This window comes from Leopardus geoffroyi, chromosome C3, assembly GCF_018350155.1.
Source record: "Leopardus geoffroyi isolate Oge1 chromosome C3, O.geoffroyi_Oge1_pat1.0, whole genome shotgun sequence".
In the NCBI taxonomy this organism is placed as follows: Eukaryota; Metazoa; Chordata; class Mammalia; order Carnivora; family Felidae; genus Leopardus; species Leopardus geoffroyi.
In genome coordinates this window covers 2860864-2876307 of record NC_059338.1, presented here as the reverse complement: position 1 = coordinate 2876307, position 15444 = coordinate 2860864, and the positions used below count along the sequence as shown (strand labels likewise).

Here is a 15444-nt window from a genome sequence, read left to right as displayed (position 1 = left end):
GGCTCTGTGCCGGCAGCTCAGAACCTGGAGCCTGCTTCGGATTCTGTGTCTCCCTCTCTCTCTGCCCCTCCCGCCTACTCCCTCTCCCTCTCCCTCTCTCTCTCTCTCTCTCTCTGTCAAAAATAAATAAAACATTAAAAAAAAACAAAAAATAAAAAAGCATACCAGACAAATAGGGACAGGAATCCTGACATTAATTTCAGACAAATCTAATTCAAGCTAAAAAAAAAAAAAAAAAAAAGGTATTTAATTGGACCAAAAGAAGGGCAGTATATAATGATGAAAAACATAAGATTGACCACAACTTTCCATATATCAAATCACATAATTTTACAATTTATAAATCAACCAAAAGTATTACATGAGAACACTGAAGATCTACTTAACATATTTAACCAGCTGGTTATACTAAATATATGTAGAACTTTCTGTCCTGAAGATAAAGAATATACATTCTTCTCAAAGCCCCATGGAATACTTAACAACTACCAACAACAACGACTATATTAGGTCACAGAAAATCTCAATAAATTCCAGAAAGTAGGATATACACACACCATATTTTTGGATTACAATGAAATGATGAACGAAACGTCATTAATAATAGCGAAAAGAGAAAAAGAAAAATCTACCATCTAGATATTTGAAAACTCTAAAAATTCTTGTTTCAAAGACAAAATCAAAACTGAAATTGTAAACTACCTAGAACATGTTATAATGAAAAGACTGTATCAGAACTTACAAAACATGGCTAAAGCACACACACACAAAAATCCAGAGCCATGAATATTCACATGGCTAAAGAGGAAAAAAATTAAACATTTCATTTAATAATTTGAAGAAAACAAAAAAATCTACGAAAAGTAAAAATTTATAAATTACAAAACAAAGAACTGTAATTAAACTCAAGAGCTGGTTATTTTGAGATTAAAAATAAATAAATACTAGCAAATAAAAACCAGGGAAAATAACTAAAAATAAAAACTGTCCTGAGTTAGGGAAGAAAGTCTGAACAGATAACGTATCATGGTAGAAATTTAGACCATCGCTAAAGAACACTCTTATAAAAAAACATCAGTTCAAGACAGTTTCATAGCTAGATTTTTGTAACATCATTAACTATATTCCCTACACCGTACCATAAAAGTTCATTTTTAACTCAAGTTACACATCCAATATGAGTCAGGAGCGGACATTCGGTCACCAAGAAACCCCAAAAGGGGAAGATGACACGGGCTTCACGACTTTGTGCCTGCACTCTCTGAATAATGGCCAAGAGAAATAAAACATAAGAATTGGAAAGAATAAGGTAAAATTATACACGCACAAAACGCAGAAGCTGAGGCAGACTAAAATTAGTAAGTATGCAGATTTGAGTGACATGATTAACAAGCTTGATCTAATCACAAAAATAAACTTGAAGACAAAGGAAGTATTAGGGATAAATGAATTATTACTTGATGACTAAAAGAGTATTCCTGGGGTGCCTGAGTGGCTCAGTCGGTTGAGCGTCTGACTTCGGCTCAGGTCATGATCTTGAGGTTCGTGGGTTCGAGCCCCACGTCGGGCTCTGTGCTGACAGCTCAGAGCCTGGAGCCTGGAGCCTGCTTCGGGTTCTGTGTGTCCCTCTCTCTCTGCCCCTCCCCCACTCACACTCTGTCTCTTTCTCTCAAAATAAATAAACATAATAAAAAAATTCTTTAAAAAAGATGGCCTAATCCACATGTCTGGGGCCTGGTCTGGGAGGCTGGAGCAGCTCCCCTTGATGGGACTGTCCAGTAGGGCGGTCAGACTTCATACTCGGTGGTTCAGGGCGCCAAGATAAAAAACAAACCCTGCCACGTCTCCGAAGGGCCAGACTCAAAATGTGCTCAGCTTTACGTCTGCCACGTTCTACTGGGTGGCTAGATTCAAGTGTGAAGGATATATAAGGAACTTCTGATGGGAAGAGGGTGAGGTACATACAGATCCAAGAACTGCTTCTTAGGAGGCAGTCTGCACTCTAGCCACAAATATTTACATCCTTCTTACACGAAAAATAAGCTCACCACCTCCAGAGACCCCCAAAGACTCATCCAATCACAGGATAGGGTTATCAGATTCAGATTCAATCATCTAAATCAGGTCCAAAGGTAGATGGGCCCCCGCCAATGGGTTCTCAGGTTAGAAACATATAGAGACATTTAAGAGCGGTGAGTCAAACTACCAGAAAGAAATAATTATAATTATATAACTTTATAAATATATATAAATTATAAATAACATACATAAACATAAATAAATTACATAATTACATAAATAAATAAGTAATTTTGGGGCTCCTGGGTGGCGCAGTCGGTTAAGCGTCCGACTTCAGCCAGGTCACCATCTCGCGGTCCGTGAGTTCGAGCCCCGCGTCGGGCTCTGGGCTGATGGCTCAGAGCCTGGAGCCTGTTTCCGATTCTGTGTCTCCCTCTGTCTCTGCCCCTCCCCCATTCATGCTCTGTCTCTCTCTGTCCCAAAAATAAAATAAACATTGAAAAAAAAAAAAAGAAAAAATTAAAAATAAATAAATAAATAAATAAATAAGTAATTTTAAATGTATATGCACCCATAAAACAACTTCAAATTATAAAACAAAAAAAAGACAAGAAATTAAAGAAGAAATAGACAAATTCACAATTATAGAGGTAAACTTTAACATAATTCTCTTAGTAATTGACAGAAAACCAGAAAAAAAAAAAGCTGTAGCTATATACCGACAAAAAATATTTAGAGAAAGCTTTTAATGATACCACTTACAATAACATGAAAAATACATATCAACTATTTAGGAATAAGCCTAACGAACAAATGTAACTTCTACAAGAAAGTTACTGACTCCTGGTTTTGGCTCAGGTCATGATTCCAGGGCTGTGGGACCAAGCCCCACGTTGGGCTCTGCACTGAGCGAGGAGCCTGCTTGAGATTCTCTCTCTCCCTCTGCCGTTTCCCCCGCTCCCGTGCTCTCACGCACGCACGTGCTCTTTGTCTGTATCTCTCTCTCTCTCCTCTCTCTCTCTCAAGTTAAAAAAAAAAAGGCAACAATTAGGACACTGTGGTTCTGGCATGAGAATAAACAGACAACTGGACGAGAACAGAGTTTGCAGAAGCAGACCCGCATGGCTGTTTGTCTTACAAGGAGGTGAAATTGCATGGTGCTGTGGAAAGCTGGGATTTTCAATAAATTTGAGACCCAGGCAATGTGGCCATCTGTAAGTGAATATGAACACTTGCTTATACATAGAAGTCAATTCCAATGATACTGTGGATACAAAGTAAAAGTAAAAGAAATAAAGTTTCTAGAAAATAACTTGGGAGAATAGTTTCAAGAGCTTGGAGTAGACAACATTTCCTGGAAGGGACAGATAAAGCTCTGACCATAAATGAAGAGACGGCTAAATGGACCGCCAGAGTTACAGCAGGGATTTGTCAAAGGCTCTATCAAAGTGGGACAGAGACAGGGAAAGACATTCGCAACACATTACCTGGAAAAAGGATCCATATCCAGCTTTAAAAGCCCCACAACACAGAATGAGAAAGACCGAAAAACTAGAAAAAGGGAGAAAGATTGGAAAAGAGATTTCACATTAAAAAGAATATCTAAATTGCCAATTAAATATGAAACATGCTCAGTTGCAAAATTCACCAGGGACACAACAATTGAAACCACACTGAGATCATCCCAGAAGAAGGGCTAAAATTTACAAGACTGTGTATAATACCAGTATCGATCGGCAAGGATTTTAGAGGGACGAGAACTCACACACACAGGTTGACGGGGTGTGCATTAGCACAACCACCTTGGAAAGCAATTTAGCGGTGCCTTCTCAAAATATACGCAAGCCTTAGGAGCCACAGACTCCACTCCTAGGGGTGTACCCATTAGAAATGTGTGCGCACGCGCGCACCGGGAGACCCGTCCAAGAATATACATAGCAACGCTGTTTGTGTCCAAAAGCATGGGAAGGCTCCTGGCTCGCGTTGAGGTCCTGCTGGGCTGCCGTGGGTTAAACTCTATTTACCCTTATGATGCTTCTCCTGTCTCCCAGCGCCGCAGGTCAGGGGGGCATCACGTATGCAACGGGATATGCATTTGTCCACATGAAATTAAACGTCCCCTTAGGAGGACCGAGGTGTGGGCCCAGGGGGAGAAAAAAGGTGAGAAACACTACTTGAAAGGAAGAAAGTGGCAGTCCTCATGCTACTAATGTCCTAGGGATCTTTGTTGACCAGTATGCCAGGATGGAAGCTTGACTTTTGCAAATTATCAAAGCAATGCACCAACATAGTATTTGTCACTAATTATTAACATAGTGGTTGTTTACAACTCAAACAATATAGGGATGCCTGGGTGGCACCCGACTCTTGACTTCAACTCAGGTCATGGTGTCACGGTTGGTGGGATCGAGCCCCACGTTGGGCTCCGTGCTGACAGAGCAGAGCCTGCTTGGGATCCTCTCGCTCCTCTCTCTCTGCCCCTCCGCCATTGGTTCACGCTCTCTCTCAAAATAAATAAACATTTTTAAAAAATTTTTAAAAAGAGTAAAGAAACCCATAAAATGAAGTATTTCCTTTCCATCCACAGTTCTTATCAACACAACTACTATCTTAGGTATACTTTCCAGGAAAAAAAAAAAAACAGCGTATTTGTATCAGCTTGCACACATGTGTTCTATTTGTCACATCTACCCCACTGGGACGATATTACGAGTACCAACCCACTCCTGGGCTCTCTCTTCCCACTCACCAGGGTGCTGCACGCCTCTCCATGTGGGCTGATCTCATTCGTAACAGCTGCACTGCATCTTGCCGCAGAGATGTACAGAATCTTCATCCACGGTCCCGTGTTCATGACCTTTCACGTGCTTTCAGTGTTCTGGGCAGTTATGAACAACACCGCTGTAAACATTCTTACACAATCTGCACATACTTCCCTTAAGGTAATTTCCCAGCCTTAGAGATGTGGGGTCACGGAGCCGTGTGTGTTTTTTTAAGCCTAGAATTTATTTTCTCACCTTGGTCGTAGGGCAGGACATTCTGATTCTCAGTTAAAGAAGGGTAGTGCCACTTCCTTCTTTCTAATTCACTAGCACGACCTGCTCTTCGAAAAAGAACTTTCTCAGATGAGCTCCTCGGGGCTGCTGTGGAGCTGTGCTTCTCAAGAATCAAAACCAGCCCTGTTACTCCTGAGAAAAGCCCTCGTCTGGCCTCATCCCGGGGCAGGCCAGGCCTTCATGCTTCTGTGGGTGTCAGTGCTGGTCCTGGGTGAGTACAAGTGCCCGACGCGGGCCCAAGGTGGGACGGGGACAGCCTCTCTCTCCACCCCGGGGCTGGCCCTTTCATGGGGCTCAGATGTTCTCTCCTGCAAGGGGAGACTGTTCTCGGGACTCCCCATCCAGCTCAGGGGTTTCTCCCTTGAGTCTGAAGCAGTGGAGGGAGCTGGGATAAACCTTCACCCTTATGGAGAAGGAAACCCAGTGACCACACAGTGAAGGATCTATTCGTTGTTTTTCTGCGATAAATCTTACTTCATGAAGTCCAGAAAATGTACTGTTTGCTTGTTCCTATTGCCTGACTCAGAGGAGACCTTCCTTGTTTCTCTGCAAAGGAGATCATCTATTGCTTGTATGACCAGCCCAGACCCTGGTCCTGGGCACGGAAGGGCACGGTTTCTAACACGACGATGTCCCCTTTCCCTACACCATGGCAAACCCTGGCAGTGATGGGCAGATAAAGATCACAGGGGGAGGGGGACAGCAGGGCCCCAGAGGGAAGGCAGTGAGGCTCAGGGAAAGCCTGGGGCACATGACATTCTTTCCCCCGGGGTTGACCGAAGTATAACTGGCAAATAAAAACTGTACATGTTTAAGATGCAAAAGATGATGTTTTGATATACATCTATGATTAAAATCACCACCACCATTGAGCTAATTAACATTTCTATCTTTTCATTTCACCTTTTGTGCGCGTGTGTGGTAAGAACTCATTGTCAGGATCTACTCTCCCTGCCAATTTCGAGTGTCTGTTCTTATTAACTATGGTCCCCGTGGTGTGCATTAGGTCTCCAGGATTTATCTCATAAGTGAAAGTTCGTTTCCTTGGATCCACACCTCCCTGGCTCCCCCACCAGCTGGGAAATACCATTTTATTCTCTGCTTCTGTGAGTTCCAACTTTTTTGGACTCCACGTGAAAGTGAGGTCACACAGCACCCGTCTTTCTGGGTCTGGCTTGTGTCACTTAGCGTTGTGTCCTCCAGATTCATCCATGCTGTTACAATGGCAAGATTTCCTTCTTTTTTGAGGCTGCATAATACTCCATCATATATATACATATATGTCATATTTCCTTTATCCATTCCTTGGTTGGTAGACTTCCATACTCCTTGGTATGGAAACTTAGAATGTTTCCATATCCTGGCTATTGCAAAGAATGTGGCAGTGAACGTGGGAATGAACGGAGGTGTCTCTTCAAGATACTGGTAACATTTCCGGGCCACCTGGGTGGCTCAGTAGGTGAAGCACCCTCTCTCTCTCTGCCCCTCCCCCACTCTCTCTTTCTCTCTCAAAATAAATAAACTTAAGGAAAGAGACTTTTTTAAAAGGTACTGGTATCATTTCCTTTGGATATATATCCAGAAATGGGATTGCTGGATCGTATGATAGTTTTATTTTTAATTGTTTAAGGAATTTCCATACTGTTTTGCATAATGGCTATACCAAGTGCTTTCTCCCCAACACTGCACAAGGGTTTTCCTTTCTCCACTTCCTAACCAATGCTTCTTATCTTTTGTCTTCATGATAATAACCACTCTGACAGGTGTGATGTGATATCTCATTGTGGTTTTGATTTGCATTTCCCTGACGACTGAGTGATGTTGAGCATCTTTTCATGTACTTACTGGCCATTTGTATGTCTTCCATTGAGAATATCTGTTCAGGTCTTTACCTGTTTTTCAGTGAGGCTATTTGTTTTCTTGTTGATTTGTTAGAGTTCCTTATACACTGTAGATACTAACTCCTTATCAGAATCATGACTTACAAATACTTTCTCCCATTCCATACGTTACCTCTTCATGCAGTTGATGGTTTCCTTTGCTGTGCAAAAGCTTTTTACTTAGATGCAACCCCATTTGTCTATTCTGCTTTTGTTCCCAAGTGCTTTTGGGGCCATATCTAAAAAATTGTGTCCCAGACCAATGTCAAGAAGCTTCCTACCTATGTTTTCTTCTGGCAGCTTCACAGTTTGGGGTCTTACATGTAAGTCATTAATATACTTAGAGTTATTTTTGTACAAATAAAATCAGCACAGTATACAAAAGAGACCATTCTTTCCCCATTGTGTGTTCTTAGCACTTTTGTTGAAGGTCAGTCAGCTGTAAATGTGTGGATTTATTTCTGGGTCCTTGATTCTGTTCCATTGCTCTATATGTCTGCTTTTGTGCCAGTTGGGATGACTATATCTTTGTAATATCTTTTAAGTCAAGGAGTAGGTCTCGAGTTTTGTTTTTGTTCAGTATTGCATTGACTCTCAGTATCTTTTGTGGCTTCACACGAACTTTAGGATCCTTTCTTCTATTTCTGTGAAAAATGCCATTGGAATTTTGAGAGGGATTGCATCAGATCTGTAGATCGCTTCGATAATGTGGTGTTTTAACATATGAATTGTCCCAAGCCGTAAACACAGGATGTCTTTATATTTATTTGTGTTTTCTTTCATTTCCTTCAATGTCTTATAGTTTTCAGTATAGAGATTCTTAGATTCCTTGGTTAAATTTAGTCCTAAGTATTCTATTCTTGTTGATGCTAATGGAAGTGGGATTGTTTTCCTGTTTTTTCAAATAGTTTGTTGCTAGTATACGGAAATGTAACTTTTTTCTGTACATTGACTGTGTGTCTTGCCACTGTACTGAATTGCTTATCAGTTCTAACAGTATTTTCGTGGAGTCTTGAGGGTTTTCTATATATAAGATAACCATCTGCAAACAGAGACCGTTTTACTTCTTCCTTTCTGGTTTGGACATCTTTTATTTCTTTTTCTTGCCTAATGATCCTGGCTAGGACTTCCAGGACTATACCGAATGTAAGTGGCAAGAGTGGGCATTCTTGCCTTTTTCCTGAACTGAAAGGAAAAGCTTTTAGCTTTTCACCATTAACTGTGATGTTAGTTATAGGTTCATCTCTTATGGCTTTTACTACGTTGAGATACTTTCCTTCTATACATAATTTGTTGAGAGTTTTTTTTTTTTAATCATGAAAACGTGTTGAATTTTGTGAAATGTTTTTTATACATCTATTGAGATGATCCTATGATTTTCAAAAAAAATTTTTAACATTTATTTTTGAGAGACTGAGACAGAGCAGGCGTGGGGGAGGGGCAGAGAGAGAGGGAGACATAGAATCGACGTGGGTTCCAGGCTCCAAGCTGTCAGCACAGAGCCCAGCACGGTGCTTGAACTCAGGAACCTCATCTGCTCGGGTGAGATCATGACCTGATCAGAAGTCAGATGTTTACCCGACTGAGCCACCCAGGCGCTCCTAGATGATCTGATGATTTTTATCATCCATTCTGTTAATGTAGTGTATCACCTTTATTGCGTTGCACACATTGGGTCATCCCAGGGGCAAATCTCACATGTTCCTTCTGTTTGCTAGCATTCCATTTTAGGATTGTTTTAAATCTATGTATATCAGAGATATTGGCCTGTAATTTTGTTTTCCTGTAGAATGCTTATTTGGCTGACCTTACAAAGTGTGTTTGCAAGTATGTTCTCTCCTCTTCATTTTTTGGGAAGCCTTTGAAATGGTTTGGAGTTAATTCTTTAAGTGTTTAGTAGAACTCACCAGTGAAGTCATCTGACTACTTTGTTGGGGGGTGAGGGGTTGGTTAACGATTAAATATCCTTACTTGTTATCGGTCTGTTCAGATTTTCTATCTCTTCAAGATCCATCCAGTCTTGGTAGATTGCATGTTTCTAGAACTTTATTGATTTCTTCTAAGTTATTCAATTTGTTGGGATATACTGTTCATAGTAGTCTTTTTAAAAATATTTCTGTGCTATCAGTTGCAATGCCTCCTCTCACTTCTGATTTTGAGTCTTCCCTTTTTCTTAGTCTACCTAAAGGTTTGTCAATTTACTTTATCTTTTGAAAACATAGCTCTTAGTTTTGTTTTCTTTTCTATTTTCTATCTTCTATTTATTTCTTCTCTAATTTTATTATTTCCTTTCTTCTGCCAACTTTGGGCTTCTCAAGGTATAAAGTTAGGGGTTTTTTTATTTTAGGGTTTTTTTTTATTTGAGAGCTTTATCTTTTTTTTGAAGTAGGAATTTATGACTATTAACTTCTTTCTCAGAATTGCTTTGCTATATTCCATAGGTTTTACAATGTGTTTCCATTTTTATTTCACTCACGATAATTTCTGATTTCCCTTTAGATTTTTTCTTTGACCCATTGATTGTTCAAGAGTGTGTTGCTTTGCTTCCATTATTTGTGAATTTTCCAGTCTCATCCTGTGAACGATTGCTAGCTTCATACCATTGTGGTCAGAAAACTCAATCCTCTCAAATTTGAGACTTGTTTTATAACCTAATACATAATCTGTGCTGGAGAATGTTTCATGACCACCTGAGAAGAATGTGCGTTCTGCTACTGTAGGATAGAATGTTCTGTATACATCCATCAGGTGTACATGTTAGATATGCAAACTCTTCGGTTCAGAATCTTGTACAAGCCTGCCATTTCCTTATTGATTTCCTGTCTGAATGATCTACGCATTGTTGAAAATGGGGTATTAAGGCCCTTACTACTATTGTATTGTTACTATTCCTTATTTCAGTTCTCGTATTTGTCTTCTATGTTTAGGTGCTTTCATATGGGGTGCATGTACATTTATGGTTGCATATCCTCCTAATTCCACTTTACCCCTGTATAGTAACTTTCTTTGTCTCTTGTTACAATTTTTGACTTAAAATCTATTTTGTCTGATACAAGTAGAGTTGCTCCTGGTCTCTTTCAGTTACCATTTGCATGGAATATATTTTCCATCCTTTTACTTTGAGCCCATGTGTGCCCTTAAATGTAAAATGAATCTCTTGTAGGCAGCATACAGTTGGATTTTTTTATTCATTCAGATATCCCACATTTTTTATTGGAAAATTTAATCCTTTTACATTAAAGGCAGTTATTGATGGGTAAGGACTTACTATTGCCATTTTGTTCATTGTTTTCCCACTATTTTGTAGTTCCTTTTTTTTCTTCCTTCTCCTACTATCTTCCTTTGTGATCTGATGATTTTTTTGTAGTGGTATGCTTTAACTTCTCTTTTTATCTTTTGTGTTATCTACTATAGGTTTTTTTTTTCTCTTTGTGATTTCCTTGTGATTTTTTTCTTTGTGAGGCTTATATTAAACATAACAGTCAATTAAGCTAAGAAATCTATTTCTATCACATATAAAAACTCTACACTTTTTTTCTCCCTCCCCACATTTAGTTATTAATGTCACAATCTCCTTGTTTTTATATTCTGCATACATTAACAAATGATTGTAGCTATCGTTATTTGTAATACTTTTGTCTTTTTTAATTTATGCTACAGTTAAAAATGATTATATATCACCACACAGTATGCTATCGTCTGAATACATGCGTCCCCAAATATTCATATGTTAAAATTCTGACCTGTCAGGTGGTAGTTTTAGGAGATGGTGAGGTCTTGAGAGGTGATTAAGTCTTTAGGGCTCTGCAAGGCAATGAGATTAGTACCCTTATAAAAGAGACCACAGAGAGCTCTCTCACCCTTCTGCCGTGTTACATGAGAAGATGGCTGTCTATGACAAAGCAGGCCCTCACCAGAGATGAGTCTGCTGGTGCCTTAATACTGGACTTTCCAGCCTCCAGAGCTGTGAGAAATACATTTCTCTTGTTTATAAGCCACCCACGATGGTATTTTTGTCATAGCAGACTGAATGCACTAAGGTACCATGTTTAGAGGATTCTGAATTGGACTATACATTTACCTTCACCAGGGAGTGTGTGTTTTTATGTTCCTAATTAGTGTCCTTGCTTTAGTGCCCTTGAGGAATTCTTTTGCTTTTCTTATAAGGCAGGTCTAGTGGTGGTGAATTCCCCCCAGCTTTTGTCTCAGAAAGTTTTTTTTTTTTTAATGTTATTTATTTTTGAGAGAAAGAGCATGAATGGGGGAGGGGCAGGGAGAGAAAGGGAGACAGAGAATCCCAAGTAGGCTCTGAGTTGTCAGTGTAGAGCCCAACGCAGGGCTCAAACTCACAAACTGCAAGATCATCACCTGAGCAGAAGTCAGATGATTAACCAGCTGAGCCACCCAGGAGCCCCTGTCTTGGAAAGTCTTTCTCTCTCCTTCATTTTGCTGGGTATAGTACTTCAACTGGCAGTGTTTTTTTTTTTTTTTTCTTTCAGTGTTTTGAATATATGACCCCACTCTACCCTGGCCTACAATATTGCTAAAGAAATCCACTATAAATCTTACGGGGGGGTTCTTTGTATGAGACTCTTTGATGCATTGTTTTTCTCTTACTGATTTCAAAATTCTCCTTGTCTTTGACTTTTGAGAATTTGAGTATAACTGCCTCAGTTTAGACCTTTTGATGTTCAGCCTGTTAGGGGTTATTTGGGAGCCATGAACCTAGATATAGATTTCCCTCCCCAGATTTGGGAAGTTCTTGGTCGTTATTTCTTTAAGTAATCTTTCTGTTCTTGTTCTCTGCTCCTTCTGGGACTTCAGTAATAGGTACATTGATTCACTTACTGTTTTCCCAGAAGTCACCGAAGCTTTGTTCACTTTTTCATTTTTTCTTTTTCTTCTAACTGGATAATTTCAAACAGCCTGTCTTCAAATTTGCTCATTCTTTCTCCTAAGTGACCAATTATGCTGTTGCCGCTACTGAATTTTTCAGTTTGGTCACTGTATTCTTTAGTGCCAAGATTCTGTTTGATTCTTTTTCATGTTTTCTATTTGTTAAACTTCTCATTTGGTTTGTGTATCATTTTCCTGATTTCATTTAGTTGTGTCCTTATAGCTCACCGAGCTTCCTTAAGACTATTATTTTGAGTTCTGTGTCAAATAGTTCATGAATCTCCTTTTCTTTAGGGTCAGTTGCTGGAGCTTTATTAGTTTCCACTGATGTTGTCATATTTGCCTGACTTTTCATGATCAGTGCAACTCTGCATTGGTGTCTCTATTTAGAAGAGCTGATACCTTCACAGACTGGTTTTGGAAGGTAAATACCTTCTGCGGCTTCCCCGGGGTTATAAGCCTGCCTCCAAGATATGGTTGAACAGAGCTGGAGCTGGGTCTCACGGCTGTTGCTGGGTCCGCAGTTGGCGGTTCCATTGCCAGGGGTATGAACGGGTCTCATTTCTGCTGGGTCCTTGAGTACTCTCCCACTGAGTTAGGCTGATTCCTAGATGGCCAAGACTGCCTCTAGACTGCAGCAGAATGACACTGGAGCTGGGGTCACAGGACTACTTTGGCAACAACAGTTGGGTCTGAGCTCAGTGGGCCATGATGCTGCAGCATAGAAGGGGATGGTTCCTCTCGAGTCTCTCGGCAGTAGGATCTAGATGCAAGACCACGAACGAATGAGACCAGATTTGAGTCCCCAGAAAGACGAGGCAGCTCTAGATCTGCAGCTGGGCTCACAGTCAGTGAGTCTTCTACCGGGGCATGTGCCCGCCTTTTCAAAGTGATCCTCCTTGGTCTTGGGCTCCAATGGGATTGTGCAATCTCCTACCCAGGTCCCAAAGCTTCCCCGCTTTTATCTATGGATGGCTGCCAAATATTTGCTTCTGCGGGAGACACAGGTTGGAGAACTCCTATTCCATCATCTCACTCGTGTCATTTTTTTTAAATTTTTTTTAATGTTTATTTATTTTTGAGACAGAGAGAGACAGAGCATGAATGGGAGAGGGTCAGAGAGAGAGGGAGACACAGAATCCGAAGCAGGCTCCAGGCTCCGAGCCGTCAGCACAGAGCCCGACGCGGGGCTCGAACTCACGGACCGTGAGATCATGACCTGAGCCAAAGTTGGACGCCCAACCGACTGAGCCACCCAGGCGCCCCTCGTGTCATTTTTCTAGTACACGGCACTAACTGCATCTGCGGATGTGTTTCAGTCTCTATCAGTTCACACACACAAAGGGGTTTGTTTTTACCAACAATGAAAACCTTAGAATAAAATATTTATTCATGTATTTCACAAAAACTTTTACTGACACATATGCACAGCCCTGTACGGGGTGCTGAGAATGAAGGGAAAGCATGGGAGGCAGCATTTCTGTGCTCAGAAAGCTCATGATCTAAAAGGGCCTCCAGGGGCGCCTGGGGGGGCTCAGTCGGTTAAGCATCCGACTCTCGATTTCGGCTCAGGTCATGACCTCACAGTTCAGGAGTTCAAGCCCTATATCAGTCTCTGTGCTGACAGCGCGGAGCCTGCTTGGGATTTTCTCTCTCCCTCTCTCTCTGCCCTTCTCCTGCTTGCGCTCTCTCAAAATAAATACACAATAAGTAAGTAAATAAATAAGTAGGCCTCCAGCAAACCCAGTGTACAAGAAACATCCACCTAACAAGAGCCCAGTTAAATAAATGTCCAAAGTTACCGACAGTGGTGTAAGCAAATACCACACTGCCTGCCAAGGAGCTGGTAATGCCTTCAGGAGACAGACAGCAGGAGCTAGAGGAGGCAGACGTGTAGTGGGGCCCAGTGGCAGGAAAAAGCTGCACCAAACACTCCAGAAATAGAAGGACATCCCAACGTTGTGCCAACACAGAGGGACAGGTTAGGGTAATGGCCTGGAGCACATGCTTTGGGGCCACATAGCACGTGTTCAGACAAATGGCCCCAAACTCCATTCTGCTGCCTCCTGGCTACTTAAACCAGTTTACAGCCCGTAAAACAGGGATGATCCTAGAACTTGCTTCACAGAGATGTTGACAAGATCACCTAAAACACTACACGTAAACGTCTACCACATAGAATATACTCGGGAAAATTTTAGCCACATTTAAAACCATGCAAAGTCCACGGTGACCAAGATACTTGGGCAATGGGAAATAATCCACTGTTCTCTATAAAGCTCGTAGGTCTGGATTACTTCTCCCCACCAGCCTCACGTGGAGAGGGAGAGTACCGCTTGGTCACTGCTGGATCTCCTTTGTCCTACCCAGGCCCTGGCACATAGTCGGCATTTTAAAATTTGCTGAATAGGGGCGCCTGGGTGGCTCAGTCGGTCGAGCGACCGACTTCGGCTCAGGTCATGATCTTGCGGTTCGTGGGTTTGAGCCCCGCGTCGGGCTCTGTGCTGACAGCTTGGAGCCTGGAGCCTGCTTCGGATTCTGTGTCTCCCTCTCTCTCTGCCCCTCCCCCACTCAAGCTCTGTCTCTATCTGAGAAATAAAATAAACATTAAAAAAATTTTTTTAATTTGTTGAATAAACGAACAGTCCCTCATCTGGAGTGTCTAAGCGGTTTATAAACTTGCCAACTTTGCCTCCTCTGTCTTCCTGTTACCCATTTCTCAAACCTGTACCTCCTACCTCTATTCACTTACTTAATTCATTACTTAATAAATACACATTCAATATTTACGGAATGTCTCTTAAATGCCAGGCACTGTTGTAGATCCAGGGGGGCATATAACAAACCTAAGAAGCCCCTGCTCTCACAGAACGTCTATTCTAGAGGTGGGAAAGTAAACAAGCAAATAATTTGGGATAAACACTCTGAAGAAAAGTAAACATCATCATCTCTCGCCCCTGCCTTCTAATCAGCCTCTCTGCTTCACATCCGGTCTCACGGACGTCTACCCACCGTCATAACGCTCCATCGAAGTTACAAATTCTAACCTTACCGTTCTCCTACTTGAAGCCTTTCCATGGCTCCCTATTGATGATGGTAACACTGCAGCTTTTAGAAGAAAACCTCAGCTACTTACCGCCCATGACGTGAGCCCTGCATGCCTCTCCGACCCGAGTCCTCCTCACTCCCTTCTTTCCAGAACTCCGTCTCAGCCCCACTGAACACCAGTGCTATTTCTCCACTGCTGGCCCTTGCTGCCTTTCTTACCTTCTCCACCATGTCTTGCCAGGTACAGACACCCTTGCCTGGCTGACTCCTGTTTTCATTCAGTTTTCTCAAGGATCACTCTTTCAGGTACGTGTCACAGCCCATCCCCCTCACCACACACTCACACACACACACACCCCACTCACACACACACTCACTGGCCCCGCTGGCCCTTCCGCCCTCAAGATGCCCGTGTGTGTTTCTACTACTGCACGTCCATTCCGCACTACGTTATTTTGCTTCCTGCTTCTGCTCCCCCAGCCGTCAACTCCTTGCCAGCAGGTACCGTTTTTTTTTATTCATCTTCGAAGTCCAAGGAAGAGACA

At 41.6% G+C, this 15444-nt stretch overlaps 1 protein-coding gene and 1 non-coding gene across 5 annotated transcripts in view; both read left to right on the top strand.

The window, feature by feature from the left end:
- Positions 1 to 1485: 1485 nt before the first annotated feature.
- On the top strand, positions 1486 to 1570 carry TRNAR-UCG. Its single transcript has one exon. It is a non-coding gene; the product is annotated as a tRNA-Arg (tRNA).
- A 3476-nt stretch (positions 1571 to 5046) lies between these two features.
- Positions 5047 to 15444, top strand: part of FCRL5 (Fc receptor like 5) — a 38531-nt gene continuing 28133 nt past the window's right edge. For 2 of the 4 annotated variants that reach the window (XM_045454671.1, XM_045454669.1), the window contains exon 1: positions 5049 to 5286. In XM_045454671.1, the coding sequence (XP_045310627.1) occupies positions 5145 to 5286 (142 nt within the window). In that variant the 5' untranslated portion in view covers positions 5049 to 5144. Of the gene's footprint in view, positions 5287 to 15444 lie in introns of all 4 variants that reach the window. The other 2 variants (XM_045454672.1, XM_045454673.1) reach the window with 2 other exon arrangements.